General features: G+C 40.5%; 2 protein-coding genes across 3 annotated transcripts in view; one reads left to right on the top strand and one right to left on the bottom strand.

Annotated features, from left to right (window-relative positions):
• The window catches only part of Pdcd6ip (programmed cell death 6 interacting protein), a 75,221-nt gene extending 73,100 nt beyond the window's left edge, over positions 1 to 2,121 (bottom strand). For both annotated transcript variants that reach the window (XM_027932133.2, XM_027932134.2), the window contains exon 1: positions 1,775 to 2,121. In XM_027932133.2, the coding sequence (XP_027787934.1) occupies positions 1,775 to 1,983 (209 nt within the window). In that variant the 5' untranslated portion in view covers positions 1,984 to 2,121. The remainder of the gene's footprint in view (positions 1 to 1,774) is intronic.
• Positions 2,122 to 8,890: 6,769 nt separating this feature from the next.
• LOC114082276 (cyclin-dependent kinase 2-associated protein 1) lies at positions 8,891 to 9,525 on the top strand. Its single transcript, XM_027923584.2, has one exon. The coding sequence runs from the start codon at positions 8,954 to 8,956 to the stop codon at positions 9,299 to 9,301; it is 348 nt and encodes a 115-aa protein (XP_027779385.2). The 5' UTR covers positions 8,891 to 8,953; the 3' UTR covers positions 9,302 to 9,525.
• Positions 9,526 to 16,177: the final 6,652 nt, after the last annotated feature.

Genomic DNA, 16,177 nt, shown 5'->3' with positions numbered 1-16,177 from the left:
GCTTTATTAATAATACTAATTGGGGCTGGAGTTGTAGCTCAGCGGTAGAGTGCTCACCTAGCATGTTCGAGGCACTGGGTTCCATCCTCAGCACCACATAAAAATAAATAAAGAAAATAAAGGTAATGTTTCCAACTACAACTAAAAAAATATATATTTTAAAAAAATACTAATTGAAAATCCTCATTAAATCTACATGTAAAAACAACTTTGAAGATTTTTTAAAATAGGTTAATTCTAGAAAAATGGCCCAAGTATACCTAGGTTAACTTTAAAATTGTTTAAGTTGCTGTGTGCGTTGGTGCACCCTGTAATCCCAGCAACTGGGGAGGCTGAGGTAGGAGGATGGCAAGTTACAAGCCAGCCTCAGCAACTTAGGGAGGCCCTAAGCAATGTAGCAAAATTCCTGCCTCAAAATAAAATATAAAAAAAGGGCTGGGGATGTGGCTCAGTGGTGAAGCATCCCTGGGTTCAATCCCCATAACAAAAAAAAAGTGTTTATGCTAAGCATCAGACTAATGATCCTTACAGTCCAACAGTCTTGGCTCTAAAATTGACAGCAAGTAGTCATAATCTCTGAGCAACTGTTTAACATCTCCTCCTTTGGGGAACCAACCCTTCCTCTGTCCAAACTTTTGCTTTGATCTATGAGGGATGGAAAAGTTAAACCAGCTGTTTAACCCAAAAGTCATTAAATTAGCCTATTTCCCACCACCTATTTCCCAAAAAGGGGTACAAACAGAATAAAAGGCCTCCATGGACTTTCAACAGAGCTAGGAGAAAGTCTACTAAGTGTTATGGATCATTACATTTACTATAAGAGCTGCTACTGGCCATCTCTCTCTAAACACATGAACAAAGCTCACCTAAGACGACAGCATCACGGAAACAGATGATCTCCAGTGATGTCCAAACATAATGAATACATTTAGACATTTCAATTACCAGAGTCTTTTCTTAGGCTGGTTAAACCTGGATTTCTGCTATTCTACTACTTGCACCCTAATATACTTCCTCTTCTCCTGTGAAACGAGAATGTTAGAGGAAATGAGGTCGTAAAGTGCCACGAAAATGCTGTCATGGTTAACGTAAAATACCAAAAAAAAAAAAAAAAAGAACCTTTCTTAAATACAGAATGAGGTCAATATGCATTTGCTAAAACAACAACTTATTCAATTACTGTGCATACCTGTTTGTAAACAGATTTTAAAACGTACTTTGAATGTTCCATTATGCCACTCAAGTTTTACTTCAAATAACTGTAGCTCCTAACTTCTAGAATTATTCATCCGTCGTTTAATAACTTTGAATTTAAGACTGCCCATTTCAAGTGAACCATGTAATGAGTAATAAACAGACACTTGCTCCAAGTGTCCCGATTCCCCCACTTCCCTCAAGCAACTACTATTATGAAACCTAAATGTGGATCAAAAAGTCATAAGACAGTGACAGGAAAACGGGGGGAGAAAGAAGTCTTCAGTCTGAGACATCAAAAAGTGAAAACTAGTTGAGTAAAGGTGACAAGAGAAATCAGTACGTGGCAGACTATTCCTCCCAAGTATCCAGCCTTGGCAACCAAAGGGCAGGGTTACCTCCGGGCCGCGGGGCCGGTGCAGCTCACCAGGAAAGAATGCAGACCACACCTACGCTCCTGCCCAAGCCGGGGCGGGGCGGCTCGGCCTGGGCCACCGGCTCCGGAGAGTGAGGAAGGAAGGAGGCGGCTACCTCAAAACCTGACTTCAACACCCGCCCCCGCCCCCGGCCCCGCGCCCACCTCAGGAGCGTTTCCAGCGCTCCCTCGTGCTTGTCCAGCGGGCGGCCGAGGGCGGCTCGGCGCAGCTTGCTGAGCTCCTCCGCGGCGCGGCAGTACTGGGCCTGCTCCTCCCCGCCACTCGGGTACGTCTGCTGGATGAACTTCACCAGCGGCTTGGCCAAGTCCACCTCCGAGGTCTTTTTCAGCTGCACCGAGATGAACGTCGCCATAATGACCACCCGGCCGCCGTTCGGGCCAAAAAGACGGCGGGACAGTAATGACGGCCGAGGCGCGCCGGGCACCGGGCGGCGGACGAGCGGACCGACGGGCTGACGGACGTTCGGTCGGCCGGCGCTCCGAGTCTGTCCACTTCCGGGAGCTCCGGCGCAGGCGCACTCAGAGAGACGCGCGCGCCGCTCGTGGTCACGTGAAGGAGTTGCTGCGGCGACACTCAACCTGGTTCCCGCTGCGCGGTGGGGTCCTGGCATTCTTAACCTATGGAGGTCCCCCCTTTTTCTTTACTGCCTGGATGGGTGGACTGGACACTTTCACGTAAGAATAACTACTGTTCCACTCCCTGGTGAAGTACGCCTGCTGTACTTCCATCTGCGAGGCTTTTCAATTACCTGCCCAAGACCTTGCAGCCTCCAGGTTATTTTGACCAATGATATTTCATTGAGCCACTGTTGACAGTCTGCTGTGTACATGTTCTTGAGTGTACCGGGAACCTGAGTAGATAAGATTCCTGCTTTTTTGCAGTTTACAGTCAGGTAAGGACACTGACGGTAAGGTAAATTATCATAAAGATAAAAGGGGAGTTGGTTGCGGGAGCTTGAAATTTAGGATATGAGGTCCCTTAGAAGAACCAGGCTTAAATGAGAAAAAAGGCTTTCTTTACAAAGGTGAACTTAAAAAGACTCTTGCAAAGTTCCCACCCTAACTTGGAATATGAAAGAATTCCACTGCCCTTCTTAAGCCCACCCTCCCCCACTGTAGTAGTGTAGCCCAGTGGTTCTCAGACAAGTGATTGTGCACTTGAAGGGACATTTAGCAGTAACTAGAGACATTTTTAGTTGCAACTAGCAACTAACAGGTAGAGGTCAGAGATGCTACTAAACATCCTATAATGCACAGGATAGTCCCCATAACAAAGCTTATCTGGCCTAAAACATCAATACCAAGGGTGAGGGTCTCTTGAAAAGCATACTGTTATGAACAAGTTCCAAATTTTGAGAAATATACTGCTGGGGTTATAGTCTGATCCATTTGGAAAAGGTAAATTGTTCCAAAGAATGAATGAAGGCTTGTCTTGAGAAGTAAGAAGAAAGCATTGTTGGAGAGATATCACTGCCTAAGAATAAGGGGAGAGAAGTGAGGAATGGGATAGACCAATGAGGATTGACTTTCTTGACAACTTTTCCATTAAAGAAAGGAGAAAGTCTTTGTAATTTTCTTTGTTGGCCAATCTTCATTAAAGGGAAAGTAAAGGAACAGGACATCAAAAAATATGAATGACCCCATACTCAGACCTCTGCTGATCCCATGGGAAGAAGCTACATGCTAGGAACTCTATCCAGAGGTTCCAAGTTGTGACCAGCAGCTGTATGATTAGAGAAACACACAAGTGAGGAGCAATTTTAGGTGTAAAACTAAGGGATTTAATGTAAGTTGGTGTGTCTGGTAATGTTACAGTCCTCCTACCTCCTTCACCCTTCCCTGATCTTCACCTTGTTATCCTCAACTCTCTTTGTTTTGTATCTTAAGGCTGAAGAGATAAGGATGTGGCTCAGACCTTAGATCATTAGTGTAATGCATTCTCAAGCACAAGTAGGTTTTTTTTAATATTTATTTTTTAGTTGTTGGGCACGATACCTTTATTTTATTTATTTTTGTGTGGTGCTGAAGATCGAACCCAGGGCCCCTGCACATTCTAGGCGAGCACTCTACCGCTGAGCCACAATCCCAGCCCCTAGCCCAAGTAGATTTAAAAAAAAAAAAAAAAACATAGCACTATTTTGGCTATTGAGCTATAAAAAGGTTTGCCCAAGATATCAAACTCGCCTCTTTGCTGTTTTGAGAGAATTTTTGAAAGTCATCTCTCTTTCCCTAGATATTGATGAAGAAACATATCTCTGTATGTACACAATAGAAATGAACCATGGATAGTTTGAATAGGAGAAAGTTTTTAGTAAAGCACATCAGGGAGTTCAGAGAATCAAGCCTTAGACCCACACAGCTGAATATACCATATTACAGACTGCTTCAGAGAAAACATCTCTGCTGCCCCCATAGAGCACAAACACCCCACTGCCAGAGGTTGCTGGGCCCTAAGGGTTTGTACCTGAACCTCTGCAACTGCTGCTTCTGGAGATAGTACTTCCATCTTGGCCAGAAGGGTTTCTGCATGGCTCTTGGAATCTTCATGTCACTGGATTCCACAGAGCTGCAATAGAATCTTGGAAACAGAATTTCTGAATTCCATTTTGAAGGAAGTAAGGACTTCATCTGATGAGATGGAGAATTGCATATCGGAAAGGTTTTCAAAGAAGGCTTGCTACCATAAATAGTACATGTATCAAAAAAAGAAAGAAAAAGGGCATGTATCCACTCTACACTGGGAGTTGTGGTCAGCCATCTTGTAGTATTGATGGAGAATTAGCCTGATGATAAAATTGACATACCAGAACTGAGAAAGGACAGTGGGAAGAAACTGAGTGCTTAAAATACTGCTTCTCACTGGTTAATTTGAGAGGAGGAGGATGTCAATGGGATTAAACCCAGAGGCACTTTACAACTGAGCTACATCCCCAGCCCTTTTTATTTTTTTATTTTGAGACAGGGTCTCTGGGCTTGGGTTATAGCTCAGTAGTAGACTGCTTTCCTATCATGTGTGAGGCACTGGGTTCAATTCTCAGCACCGCATGTAAATAAATAAAAAATAAAGGTCCATCAACAACTAAAAAATATATATTTAAAAAAAAAGATAGGGTCTCACTAAGTTTCTTAGAGCATTGCTAAGCTGCTGAGGCTGGCCTCAAACTTGTGATCTTCCTGCCTTAGCCTCCCAAGCCACTGGAATTAGAGTTGTGTGCACCACTACTCCTGGCTTGCCCCTTTGTGTGTGAGTGTTTGTGTCTCTGTGTGTGTGTGTGTGTATGGTGCTGGGGATTGAACCCATGGCATTTGGGCTAATCAAGCACTCTACCAACTGATCTACATCCCCAGTCCTGCCCTTTTTATTTTTTGAGATAGGGTCTCCCTAACTTGCTGAGGCTGGCCACTGGGATTATAGGTATGTATCACTATGCCCAACTGAATTATAACTGGTTATAAAAAAGATGGAAAGCTGTTCTAGTCCACTCAGATCCCAGTCTCTGTACCTCTACCCCACAAGGTGTCACCATTGAAACAGAATGTTAGACCTTTGTCAAGACCTTTGACAAGATGGAGCTATTAAAACTTTATTGCTGTTAAGTCTGTGGTTCCAAAGTTTACTAACACAAAGGGCTCTTCTTCCTAAAGACACACCTGTTATACTAAAGTAAACTTGGTAGGAGTTGAACTAGAAACCTGTTCCTCGACCAATGATGTTAGATCCGGGTAAGCAGTCCAAGCTCCCCTCTCCTTTGTGTTGAATTTCTCCTGCTTGACTCCTGGTGTGTCTTTTGCTGCCATCTCAGGTCAGGACCACTCCAGTCCCCCTGAAGTGCCATAGTAACATTGACCTTCCTAAAGGTGTAGTTGGATCTCAATAACATCCTTTCCAGAAGGCTCCTTCATCTTTGGGAAGAATTTTTTTCTCTCAACAAACTTCAAGTCTTGAACTCTTTGTAACAAAGGACTTGATGAAAAGAGCCATGTTGTCAACTCCCTTCCCTCTTTGCCCTACATCTTCCTAATTAAAAGGGATCCCTCAATATGTCTTCCAGAACAAAGGTGATCTCCACTAGCAGGGATGCTGCTGACACCTGTAAATGGTAGTTTCTCTGCTAATAAAAATTTGAATTACTGCCTCGCTGAATTCTACCTTGTTTATTTTATGGAAAAATGAGATTTTACCACACGTGCAATTTTGGGGGGGAAGTGGGTACTGAGGATTTAATCCAAGAATGCTTTACTACTGAGTCACATCCACAGCCCTTTTTATTTTTTGAGACAGGGCTTTACTAACTTTCTGAGGCTGGCCTCAAACTTGTAATCCTCCTTCCTCAGCCTCCACCTGTAATCCCCAATCGCTGGGATTACAGGTGTGCACCACCTCCCCCAGCCACATATGCTATCTTCTTTTTTAAAAAATATTTCTTTAGTTGTAGATGGACACAATACCTTTATTTTATTTATTTTTATGTGGTGCTGAGGATCAAACCCAGGGCCTCACACACACTGGCCGACCACTCTACCACTGAGCCATAACCCCAGACCCACACCTGCTGCCTTAAAAACTGTTTTCTTATAATAAGGCAGTTCAGTCAACTGGATAAGAATGTCTAGAATGCAGTTGCCAGAATTTGAGTTCTTTTTTATTTTTATTTTCTCATTTAGAGTTGGAACTCTTTATCATTAGCTGTATGATTCTGGGCTATTTACTCAATATCTCCAAGCTTCATGTTTAGCAACAATGTGTCACATACAAGGAATCATAATAAAACTGATTCTAACCTTCTCATTAATACTTGAAGGAAGAAGAAAATTATGTCTTTGTTGACCATTGTGGCCTGAAATCCAGCAACTTGGGATTTTAGCTTCTGGTTATAGTGGAACTGGGTATTTCAGACCAACCCAACCACCAAACACAAACAGAATATTAAATAAAACTAAAAAATAATAAGATAGGCAAGCATGCAAGAGAGGACTTGAGTGTAGAAAGGTCAGCATATTATTCAAGTCACTTTTGTCCTAGGCATTGCTAGTCTGAAAGAGTGGCAGAAAGGCTGAACTTGTGAAATATTTCCAGAACTAGAAGAATAAAAGTTAGAATTCACAACCTAGTGAGGATAGAGTACCCTAGTAAACCATCTCTGGCTTTAGACTAGCATCTCAAAGGGCTGCACCCTAGAACTATAAATGAATTTAAAGTAAAGCCACCTTCACACAAATTGCCACTAGTTTAAAATTACTTGGTGGGCCCAAAATCTCAAACCCTGAATTAATGATCCTAGATTGCTAGTGATCCCAGGAGCCTGGTAGAAGCAAATACAAGTCTTCTTTGGAGGGAGATAATAACATCCTAAAGTTTAATTATTTATACAACTAATTTTTGAAATACATTGTTTAGCAATCAAGTGTAATTAGTCACATGCTATGTCAAGAAAACATGAATAAGAACCAATAGAAATAACTGACATTAAACACAGTCCTGAAGGCCACAAATATTGGAATTATCAAAGACAGATAGTTAAAAACTATTTGCCATGTTAAAAAGAGACAAAAAATTCAACTGAAAATTATAAATATTGTCATGGCAGCTGGGTGCAGTGGTACACTTGTGTAATCCCGGTGCCTTAGGAAACTAGGGCAGAAAGATCACAAGTTGAAGGCCAACCCAAGAAACTTAGCAAGACCATGTCTCAAGATATAAAGGGCTAGGGTGTAAGTGGTAGAGCACCCCTGAGTCCAATCCCCAGCACCACAAAAAAAAAAAAGCAACATAACATTTTAAACAGAAACCAGATAACATTTGACAATAGAACAATACTATAGACCAAATTTAGGATTAGTGAATGGGTTTCCCAGCAGATAGTAAACTGGAAGATAAGTTGAAGACATAATCATAAAACATTGACACTTCTGGGAATTATATTTGCATATATAATAATATAAACACTGAATATTGATTTGAACAACTATTGTAAATATACTGAGAAGATCAAGGATAGTAGGGAAGAAATTAGCAATGCAAAAGAGAGAAACTCTCATCTGCCATAATATGAAGTTGACAAGTAATATCTAAAAGTAATATATAAATATTTGCATATGTAAGTACAAGAAGAGGCAGCTAAGAGTAATAAAATAGTTGCTTAAAGAGAGGAGTAAAAAAAAGTAAGGAGGAATAAGGAAGGGAAATGCTGTATTTTATCATAACTTTTTCAGTACTGCTTGACTTTTTAAAAATGTGTATGTATTACGTTGGTAAAATTTAAATTAAAAAAAATAAAGATAAAGCCATAGGGCTGGATGAGATCATAAGGTAGGCAGAGAAAAGAAGAACTAATATCTGAGCCCAGGATGGCTCCAATCTTTCAGGGTCAGATGAATGAAGAGGAGAAAAGGAAATGGAGCAGCCCAAACCATAGGAGGAAAACAAGAGAATCGTATCCTAGAAGCTAAGCAGTGACAAAATTTCCAAAAGAAGAGAATGACCAACCATGATGTTATGGTGAAATTTGACCGTTAAAATTGGTATCATCGGGGCTGGGGTTGTAGCTCAGTGGCAAAGCGCTTGCCTAGCACTGGGTTCAACGCTTAGCACCACATAACAATAAATAAAGACATGCTATGCTGTTCATCCACAATTACAAAAAAAAAAAATGTTTTTAATTGGTATCATCAAGGATGGCCTTCAAGAGCAATTTTAGTGGCATGAAAGTCAGATGTAGGATCCAAGTGAGCCTGTCAGGCTGAAAAGTGAGGGTGATTAGAATAGCAACTCTCTGGTTATAGAAGGTGAATGGTATTCTCATGTTGAGAGGATTTTGGACTGAGGAGGGAGAACAGAATGCTGTGGCTAGAAGCCAGTGAGGCAGAGGAGCGATGTTCCAATTGAGGGTCTTGCACTGAAGCTGAAACAGAAGAAATGAAGCAAAAGATGTGCAAGGACATGATCTCCTCCTATGGAACTTGCTCATCTATGAGGAGCCACTCCACTTCTCTTAAAGAAATTGGACAGCGTATGAAGATTGGACATCACATGTACATGCATGATATGAAGAACCTGGTTATAGTTTCTCTTCCTATCTGCAAATGAATGGGCCCAGAATGGTGTAAGAGACTGATTGAATGGACATAAAAATACTACTTGTTTAAAACAAGTTGGGGGCCGGTGCGGCCCGAGCCGTCAACAACAAAAAGTGCGCGGGCGCTCGGCGGGCGCTCGGACGGGCGCGGGGACGCGGGGGCCGCCGCGCCGCCGCCCGGCCTCGCCGCCGCCGCCGCCCTCGCGGCCTGGCCCGGCTGCGCCCGGCGCGCCCGCCGCCCGGGGGGATGTCGTACAAGCCGAACTTGGCCGCGCACATGCCCGCCGCCGCCCTCAACGCCGCTGGAAGTGTCCACTCGCCTTCCACCAGCATGGCAGCATCCTCCCAGTACCGCCAGCTGCTGAGTGACTATGGGCCACCATCGCTGGGCTACACCCAGGGAACTGGAAATAGCCAGGTGCCCCAGAGCAAGTATGCGGAACTGCTGGCCATCATTGAAGAGCTGGGGAAGGAGATAAGACCCACCTATGCAGGGAGCAAGAGCGCCATGGAGAGACTAAAACGAGGCATCATTCACGCACGAGGACTGGTTCGGGAGTGCTTGGCTGAAACGGAACGGAATGCCAGGTCCTAGCCTCCCCGCCAGCTTGGGGGTTCCTGGCTCTCTACAGCTCATCTCCCCTGTTCAGATGAAATACTCATTTTCAAAATGGTAACAGTTTAGTTTTTTCTCCCAAGATTCACAGTCTCAAAATATTGGGAAAAGATTTCGAAGTTAATTAGGATTTGCATTTTAAGTAGTTAGGAATGACCCAGGTTTTTTTGTTTTTGTTTTTTTAAGATGCATGTGAAGTTATTTTTCAGCAAACTATTGTTTGGCTCCAAGATACCAGTGTCTCCCTTTAATCTTTTGAATACTTTATGTCACCCAAGTTGTTATTTGTACCTTTTCATAAGCTCATTTGATCCCAAGGACTTTGTTTTAATGCATCCTGACCACCTGCTTCACTTAGCTGGTCCCATGTGCCATACAGTGTAGATTCTGCTTACTGGCACTTCTTTTTTGCTTAAGCATTTGCATGACTCTTAGTGCTTTGAAGTCAATTTTAAGAGTGCACAAGTTATAAATACAGAAGAAAGAGCAACCTACCAAATCTAATAAGGACCCCGAAAATTTTCATACTAAGACTGTATGTAGATTTCAGTTTGTGTTTACTGTAAGTTGATCAAAACATCTGGAAGAAAATGACTAAAACTGTTTGCATCTTTGTATGTATTTATTACTTGATGTAATAAAGCTTATTTTCATTAAAAAAAAAAAATAAAACAAGTTGGGCTATGGTAACTGAACTTTATAGCTAAAATGCACAACTATTTGGAAAGTATGAAAAGATATCTTGTAATTATAGTGTGCCCTTATGTTTATGATACTTGATCTCTGTGAATGTTGATATTGTAAATAGCAACAAACTTTGTTTTATTAATTATAAAGGGATTATGTCTGAAATGGCACTGTCTTGTCAGTCACTTCTGTTTACATTTTAATTCTGTCCAGAGTGTATTTGTGAAGAGTCCCTTACTTGTCTTATGAAGTCAGCACCCAACCACAATTACATTTAATCACACGACTATTAGTCTGTATTTTTAATAAACATACCAATTAAGAAAAAAGAGGGTTTTGTCTTGGTAAATGTGAACTTTTTTTTTTCCCCAAGGGCATTCGACCACTGAGCCACATCCCCATCTCCATTTTGTATTTTATTTAGAGACAAGGTCTCACTGAGTTGCTCAGTGCCTGGCTTTTGCAGGCTTTGAACTCGCGATCCTTCTGCCTTAGCCTCCTGAGCTACTGGGATCATAGCCATATGCCACCACACCCAGCTGTTGTGAACTTTTGTTTATGGTTTCAGATAAAACATTCGAATGTTGATGGGAAAGACCTATTACTGTTATTATGATATAGGCCAAATACATGATTTATATCCATATATTCATAAGGTAAATTCTATTGGGTCGGTCAGCATCTATCAACTCCAAAAGCAATAAAGCATAGTTGCTAAACATCTTAAAGAAAGAATTGTTACTTGTCATTCTCTGCAGCACACAACACAAACATTTCTTTAATGAATGAACACTGCTCAAGTAGTTGTATTTGCTCTGCCAATATACACTCCATAATCAGTCAACCCAGAATTTAAACTTAATTATAAAGTTTCTAAATCTTTAAATTTTTTTTATATCAGGGATTGAACCTAGGGGCACTTAGCCACTGAGCCATATCTCCAGCCCTTTGTATTTTTTGAGACAGGGTCTCACCAAGTTGTTTAAGGCCTTGCTAAATTTCTGAGACTGGCTTTGAACTTTCAATCCTCCTGCCTTAGCCTTTCAAGTCACTGGGATTACAGGTATGCATCATTGCACCTGGCAAAAGTTTTTAAATCTCTTTAGGGGAATATATTATTTCTTATGTTTAAAAAATAAGCCTCAAAAATATGAAGCAAACCAGGAAAGTATAGTTAACATGAAACAGATTTAAGCAATCATTTATGTTGTTGAAGTAGGTATATCATCAGATTCTTTGAAGAATTGAATTAGAATTATTGCAATATAATTCTTTCAAAATTAGAATTATTATAAGCCAAGTTGCAATAACAAACAAAGGTTATAATCAAAGGTGTCACAGAGTTAGAGCAGAGAAGATGTGGTTCAACAAGTTACAGGAGCTTTGAAGTGAACCGTTTCAACCTAGCTCCAGATAGCATTGTGAAAATGGTTTGACCAAGTGTGTGGTCTCTAGACCTTCCTCATTTCTTCAACTCGTTTTCTAAGGATTGTCAGTTACACTGGTCTATCTTCTTCAAAAATTAACAAGAAAATACAGTGGTGGTATTATGAAATTATCCCCAAAGATACCCTTAATTCCATTATCATGGTAGCCTCAGGGCAACCTTCCCAGGCTACAGACAAAGAATGCACCCTTGCTGAGTTTAAATAAGCTCTGTTATTTTCCCTGAAAGAAAAAGACTTGACTGGTTTCTGGCCTTTATGTTTTGCTTTTTCACCCCAGATTTGTGTTTATTGAAAGCCTAGCTTCCTGCTCAAGTAATGTAGTTAGAAATTGACATGGATCTGGTAGAGGAGGTGGTGCAGGGAAGGATGCCTCTTGTTGTTCACTATAGACAAGAAGATAATCTCATTCAAACTAAATTGGGTATATCTTTGGGCAACTTACTTAGAATCCTCTGACTTTAAATAATGAAACCTGTTCTTTATAAAACTATGAGTCACCATGACTGTCATTCTGACCAACATTTTATGTTTCAATGCCAGGGAGGAATGAATATTACATTTTCAACCTGATACATTATAGCTAGTGTATCCAGGTTTAATTACTGAAAGGAATTATAGAAGGCACTAAGTTTACTAAAGTGCAGTGAAATACAAGACCACCTGTAAACATTGTGGGTATGGGTCTGATGTCTGAAACTGCCATAGCTATCTTGTGTCCATAAGGAAAGTGATAAGGGAAATTTTTGTTGAATTTGGAGTTATGTGCATTGATTTGCTTGCTGCATAACCCTGATCCTGCAATACAGCAAGAAACCTCAGAAGGAACCAGACATTCCAATACTCCTACCATATGCTATTTGTCTCACAGTGCAACCTTGGTATATTGTGTGAAGACGCTGCACCAGGCATGGACAGCAGGAGGCAGGCATGGAGGCTGTCTTAGAGACTGGCTACCACACAAGTTCTGCAGTCAAGGGTTTGAATCCTGAGCCCTGTGTGTCACTTGATATCACTTGCTTCAGTTTATACATATACAAAATGAAATAATAATAGTATCTATTGGATTAAAATAGCTAATATACTTTTAAAGTTTAGAATATAATATATTGATAAGTGAATTACAGAACATCCAACATTTGCTTTAAAAAAAATGGGAGAGGGGATGAAAGAATGATGACAGATCAAACAACATATTGTTAAAAAAATGTTGGTGATGTTTGAGAGCAAGTGATGCATATGTGGAGAGTGTTCTAGCTCTTTATTTTTTACGTTTGAAAATTTCCATAATAAAAAGTTATGTAATTCTTTATATAAAATGTTCTTAGCAATACTTGGATCAGTAAGCACTGAAAGAATGTTGGTTATTACTTTTTCAGTGCTGAGGATCAAACCTAGGACTTCTTGCATGATGGGCAAGCGCTCTACCACTAAGCTATAGCCCCAGCCCATATAATTCTTTTTTTATTATTTTTTATTATTTTTATTAGTTGTAGTTGGACACAATTTTTTTAGTTGTAGTTGAACAAAATTTCACTTATTTATTTTTATGTGGTGCTGAAGATCAAACCCAGGGTCTCACACGTTCAAGGCGAGCACTCTACCGCTGAGCCACAACCCCAGCCTCCCCAGCCCATATAATTCTTGACTAGATAAGTTAACAATGTTCAGTTTAAAATTATCAATCCATATGGGTGCAGTGGTACATGCCTGTAATCCCAGCAACTTGGGAGACTAAGGCAGGAAGATCAAAATTTCAAGGCCAGCCTGGGCAATTTAGTGGGACCCTGTCTTAAAATAAAATAATAAAAAGGGCTGGGGATGCAGTTCAGTGGAAGAGTGACCCTGGGTTCAATCTTCTGTACCACAGAAACTGATAAATAAATAAATATCAATTTAACTATAATCATCTTTCTACCAATACCCAGGAAATATTTGTAACTGCAAAAATGCAGATAAATTTCTCTATCTTGTATGTCATACATCATATGATCCACAAGAGGGAGTAAGGGAGCCAATGTTCAGAAACACAAGTGACTTAAATTTTCTATTACCAAGAATGGGAGTTCACTGAGCTGTTGCCACCGAGTTAACAATCCCCTGAGATCAGCATTCTCTCCTCCTTCCCCCAACAGAAAGGTCAACAATATTTCTAAACAGAATCTTCCAGTGTGAGAGGGCAGGGTGAGCTGACTTGGTAATGCTGATGTAGGGAAGATTTACAATACTTTCATGGGCCTGATGGAGTGACCTGTGTTTAGCTTCCTTGCCGTGCCTGGGAAAAGGAACGGACTCTAAGAAGCAATTGGAGCAAGACTCGACGACAGTATTCAGAGGACACCTAAAGTCATTCCTGACCAAAGTATCTCATTATTTTTATTCTGATGCCTGTGATTTCTCTCATTAAGGAGATTTGCCCCCTTAGCAGTTGGCCATGCTTAAAATGCACTTAATCCCTAGATGAAAAAAAAAAAAGAAGAAGTCTTGGGATTGGGGTTGTGGCTCAGTGGTAGCACACTTGTCTGGCACATGTGAGGCACACTAGGTTCGATCCTCAGGACCACATAAAAAATAAATAAAATAAAGGTATTGTTTCCATCTATAACTAAAAAATATTAAAAAAAAAAAAAAAAGAATTCTTTACTCTCTACCCTCCCAAGGTTTTCAGGTGACTCAGCAGAAGTATCAAGAAAAAAGTAGGAGCTGGGGTTGTGGCTCAAGTGGTAGAGTGTTCGCTTAACACCTGTGAGGCACTGGGTTCGCTCCTCAGCACCACATAAAAATAAAATAAAGATATTGTATCCACCTAAAACTAAAAAATAAATATTAAAAAAATAAAGGGTTTGTCACAAGAAGGCAGTCCTGGAAGAGCCCAAAGGAGACACTGCCAATTTCAGACTGTCCCAGAGTGAGTGTGTGAGTGATCATACTGAGAGACACTGCCTCATCTTTATAATCAAGGACTCCATTGCATTAATTTTTAGCTTTGTGGCCCATTTTTGATGGAAGCTTTATGAAATATGCACAATCTTGTCCATAATGAAACAAACACATTTCCTATGTTATTCATTTATTCTGATCACTAGAAGTTTTTTCTCTTACATAAATATTGCTCTCAATTAGAGAATTATGGACATTACTGTTCTCTGCATTTGTGTTCTCTGTAGGATATGCTTTTTCTCTTAATAGAAATGGTTACCAGTCTGTTTATAGATTTGGATCTAACTTTGATTATAATAGTCCTTGCAAACATTAAGCATATCACAATCCAAACACATTGTACAAATGAACATGTAAGATACACATTTAAGTCCTTGTGCACCGTTAACTCCATGAATATTTCATAGACAGTTTTTAAAGCAAACTATGTGAAGGTACCAAGATGTATAAAAACAGTGGCATTTCTTAGTTTGATCTGCTCTCTTTTATCCCTTCCTTTTTTCTTCTTTTTTGCTTGTTTTGTTTTTATTTGTTTTGTTATTATTGTTGTTGTTGTTTTACAAGAATGGAGGTAAGTTTATGCCAAACTTTGGGATATTCTATACTTCTTTTATTTATATCATCATTAAATTTACAGAACAAAAATCATAGTGATGCCCTGGAACATCCAGGTAAAGTGAACATTTTTCCAAGCAATCAAGCATGTTTATATATTCTTTTGTGATTGATACTTGTGATGGAAACAAAGTTGATAAGAAAGACCAGTGTCAGCAAGCTCCTACTCCTGTACCTGTAGAGTGAAGCCAAAACTGTTATTAAAATCTCCTTGTGGGCTGCGGATGTGGCTCAAGCAGTGGTGCGCTCGCCTGGCATGCGTGCGGCCCGGGTTCGATCCTCAGCACCACATACAAACAAAGATATTGTGTCCGCCGAAAACTAAAAAATAAATATTAAAAAATTCTCTCTCTCTCTCTCTCTCTCTAAAAAAAAAAAAAAAAATCTTGAGGGGCTGGGGTTGTGGCTCAGTGGTAGAGCACTTGTCTAGCATGTGTGAGGCCCTGGGTTTGATCCTCAGCACCACACATAAATAAATAAAAAATAAAGGTCCATCAACAACTAAAAAATATTTTTTTAAGAAAATCTTCTTGAATCCAGGTGTGATGGTGCATGCCTGAATCCCAGTTGCTCAAGAGGCAGAGGAAGAAGGTTCATAAGTTTGAGGCTGACCTGGGCTACTTAGCAAGACCTTGTCTCAAAATTTAAAAATTTTTAAAAGGTTGGGAATGTGGTCAGTAGTAGAACACTTGCCTACCATGTGAAAAGCCCTGGGTTCAATCCCCAATACCACTAAAGAAACAAACAAACCAACCCCTTTGAAGGAAGCTTATACAGGATTCTCCTAGAGCTAAGGAATGGAATGGACTGGCTTAGTAGGAAGTGATGTCAGGGGAAGAGAGGAGCCCCTAAGGCTGAAGGAGTCATAGTATTTTGTGGGTTCCATGGGATGACCTATGCTTATCTCCTAGGAAGGGTGTCAGGCAAGTCTAACTCTAAGCAAGCAAAGCAATCAACTCCCTAAAAACTTTGAATAGGGCAACTGGCTAAATACCCCAGAACTATCATTGCCGTTCTCTGATGTGATCTTTGTCCTGACTCTGGTATCTCTGAAGTAGAGGAGAGTTACATATGTTGCCTTCCTTGTAGCGTGGTACCCTAGGGAAGCTGAGGAGTTCCAGGACATGAATCCTGTCCTTTAGTTAAAGAAGCTGAGGAGAGAAAAGTA

This window comes from Marmota flaviventris, chromosome 1 (assembly GCF_047511675.1).
Source record: "Marmota flaviventris isolate mMarFla1 chromosome 1, mMarFla1.hap1, whole genome shotgun sequence".
Classification (NCBI taxonomy): Eukaryota; Metazoa; Chordata; class Mammalia; order Rodentia; family Sciuridae; genus Marmota; species Marmota flaviventris.
The sequence above is the reverse complement of the archived record's forward strand: the minus strand, read 5'-3'. Positions and strand labels throughout refer to the sequence as shown.

Excerpts from the sequence above, each read along its gene's own strand:
- LOC114082276 (XM_027923584.2), top strand. The coding sequence starts at position 8,954 with ATGTCGTACAAGCCGAACTTGGCCGCGCACATGCCCGCCGCCGCCCTC.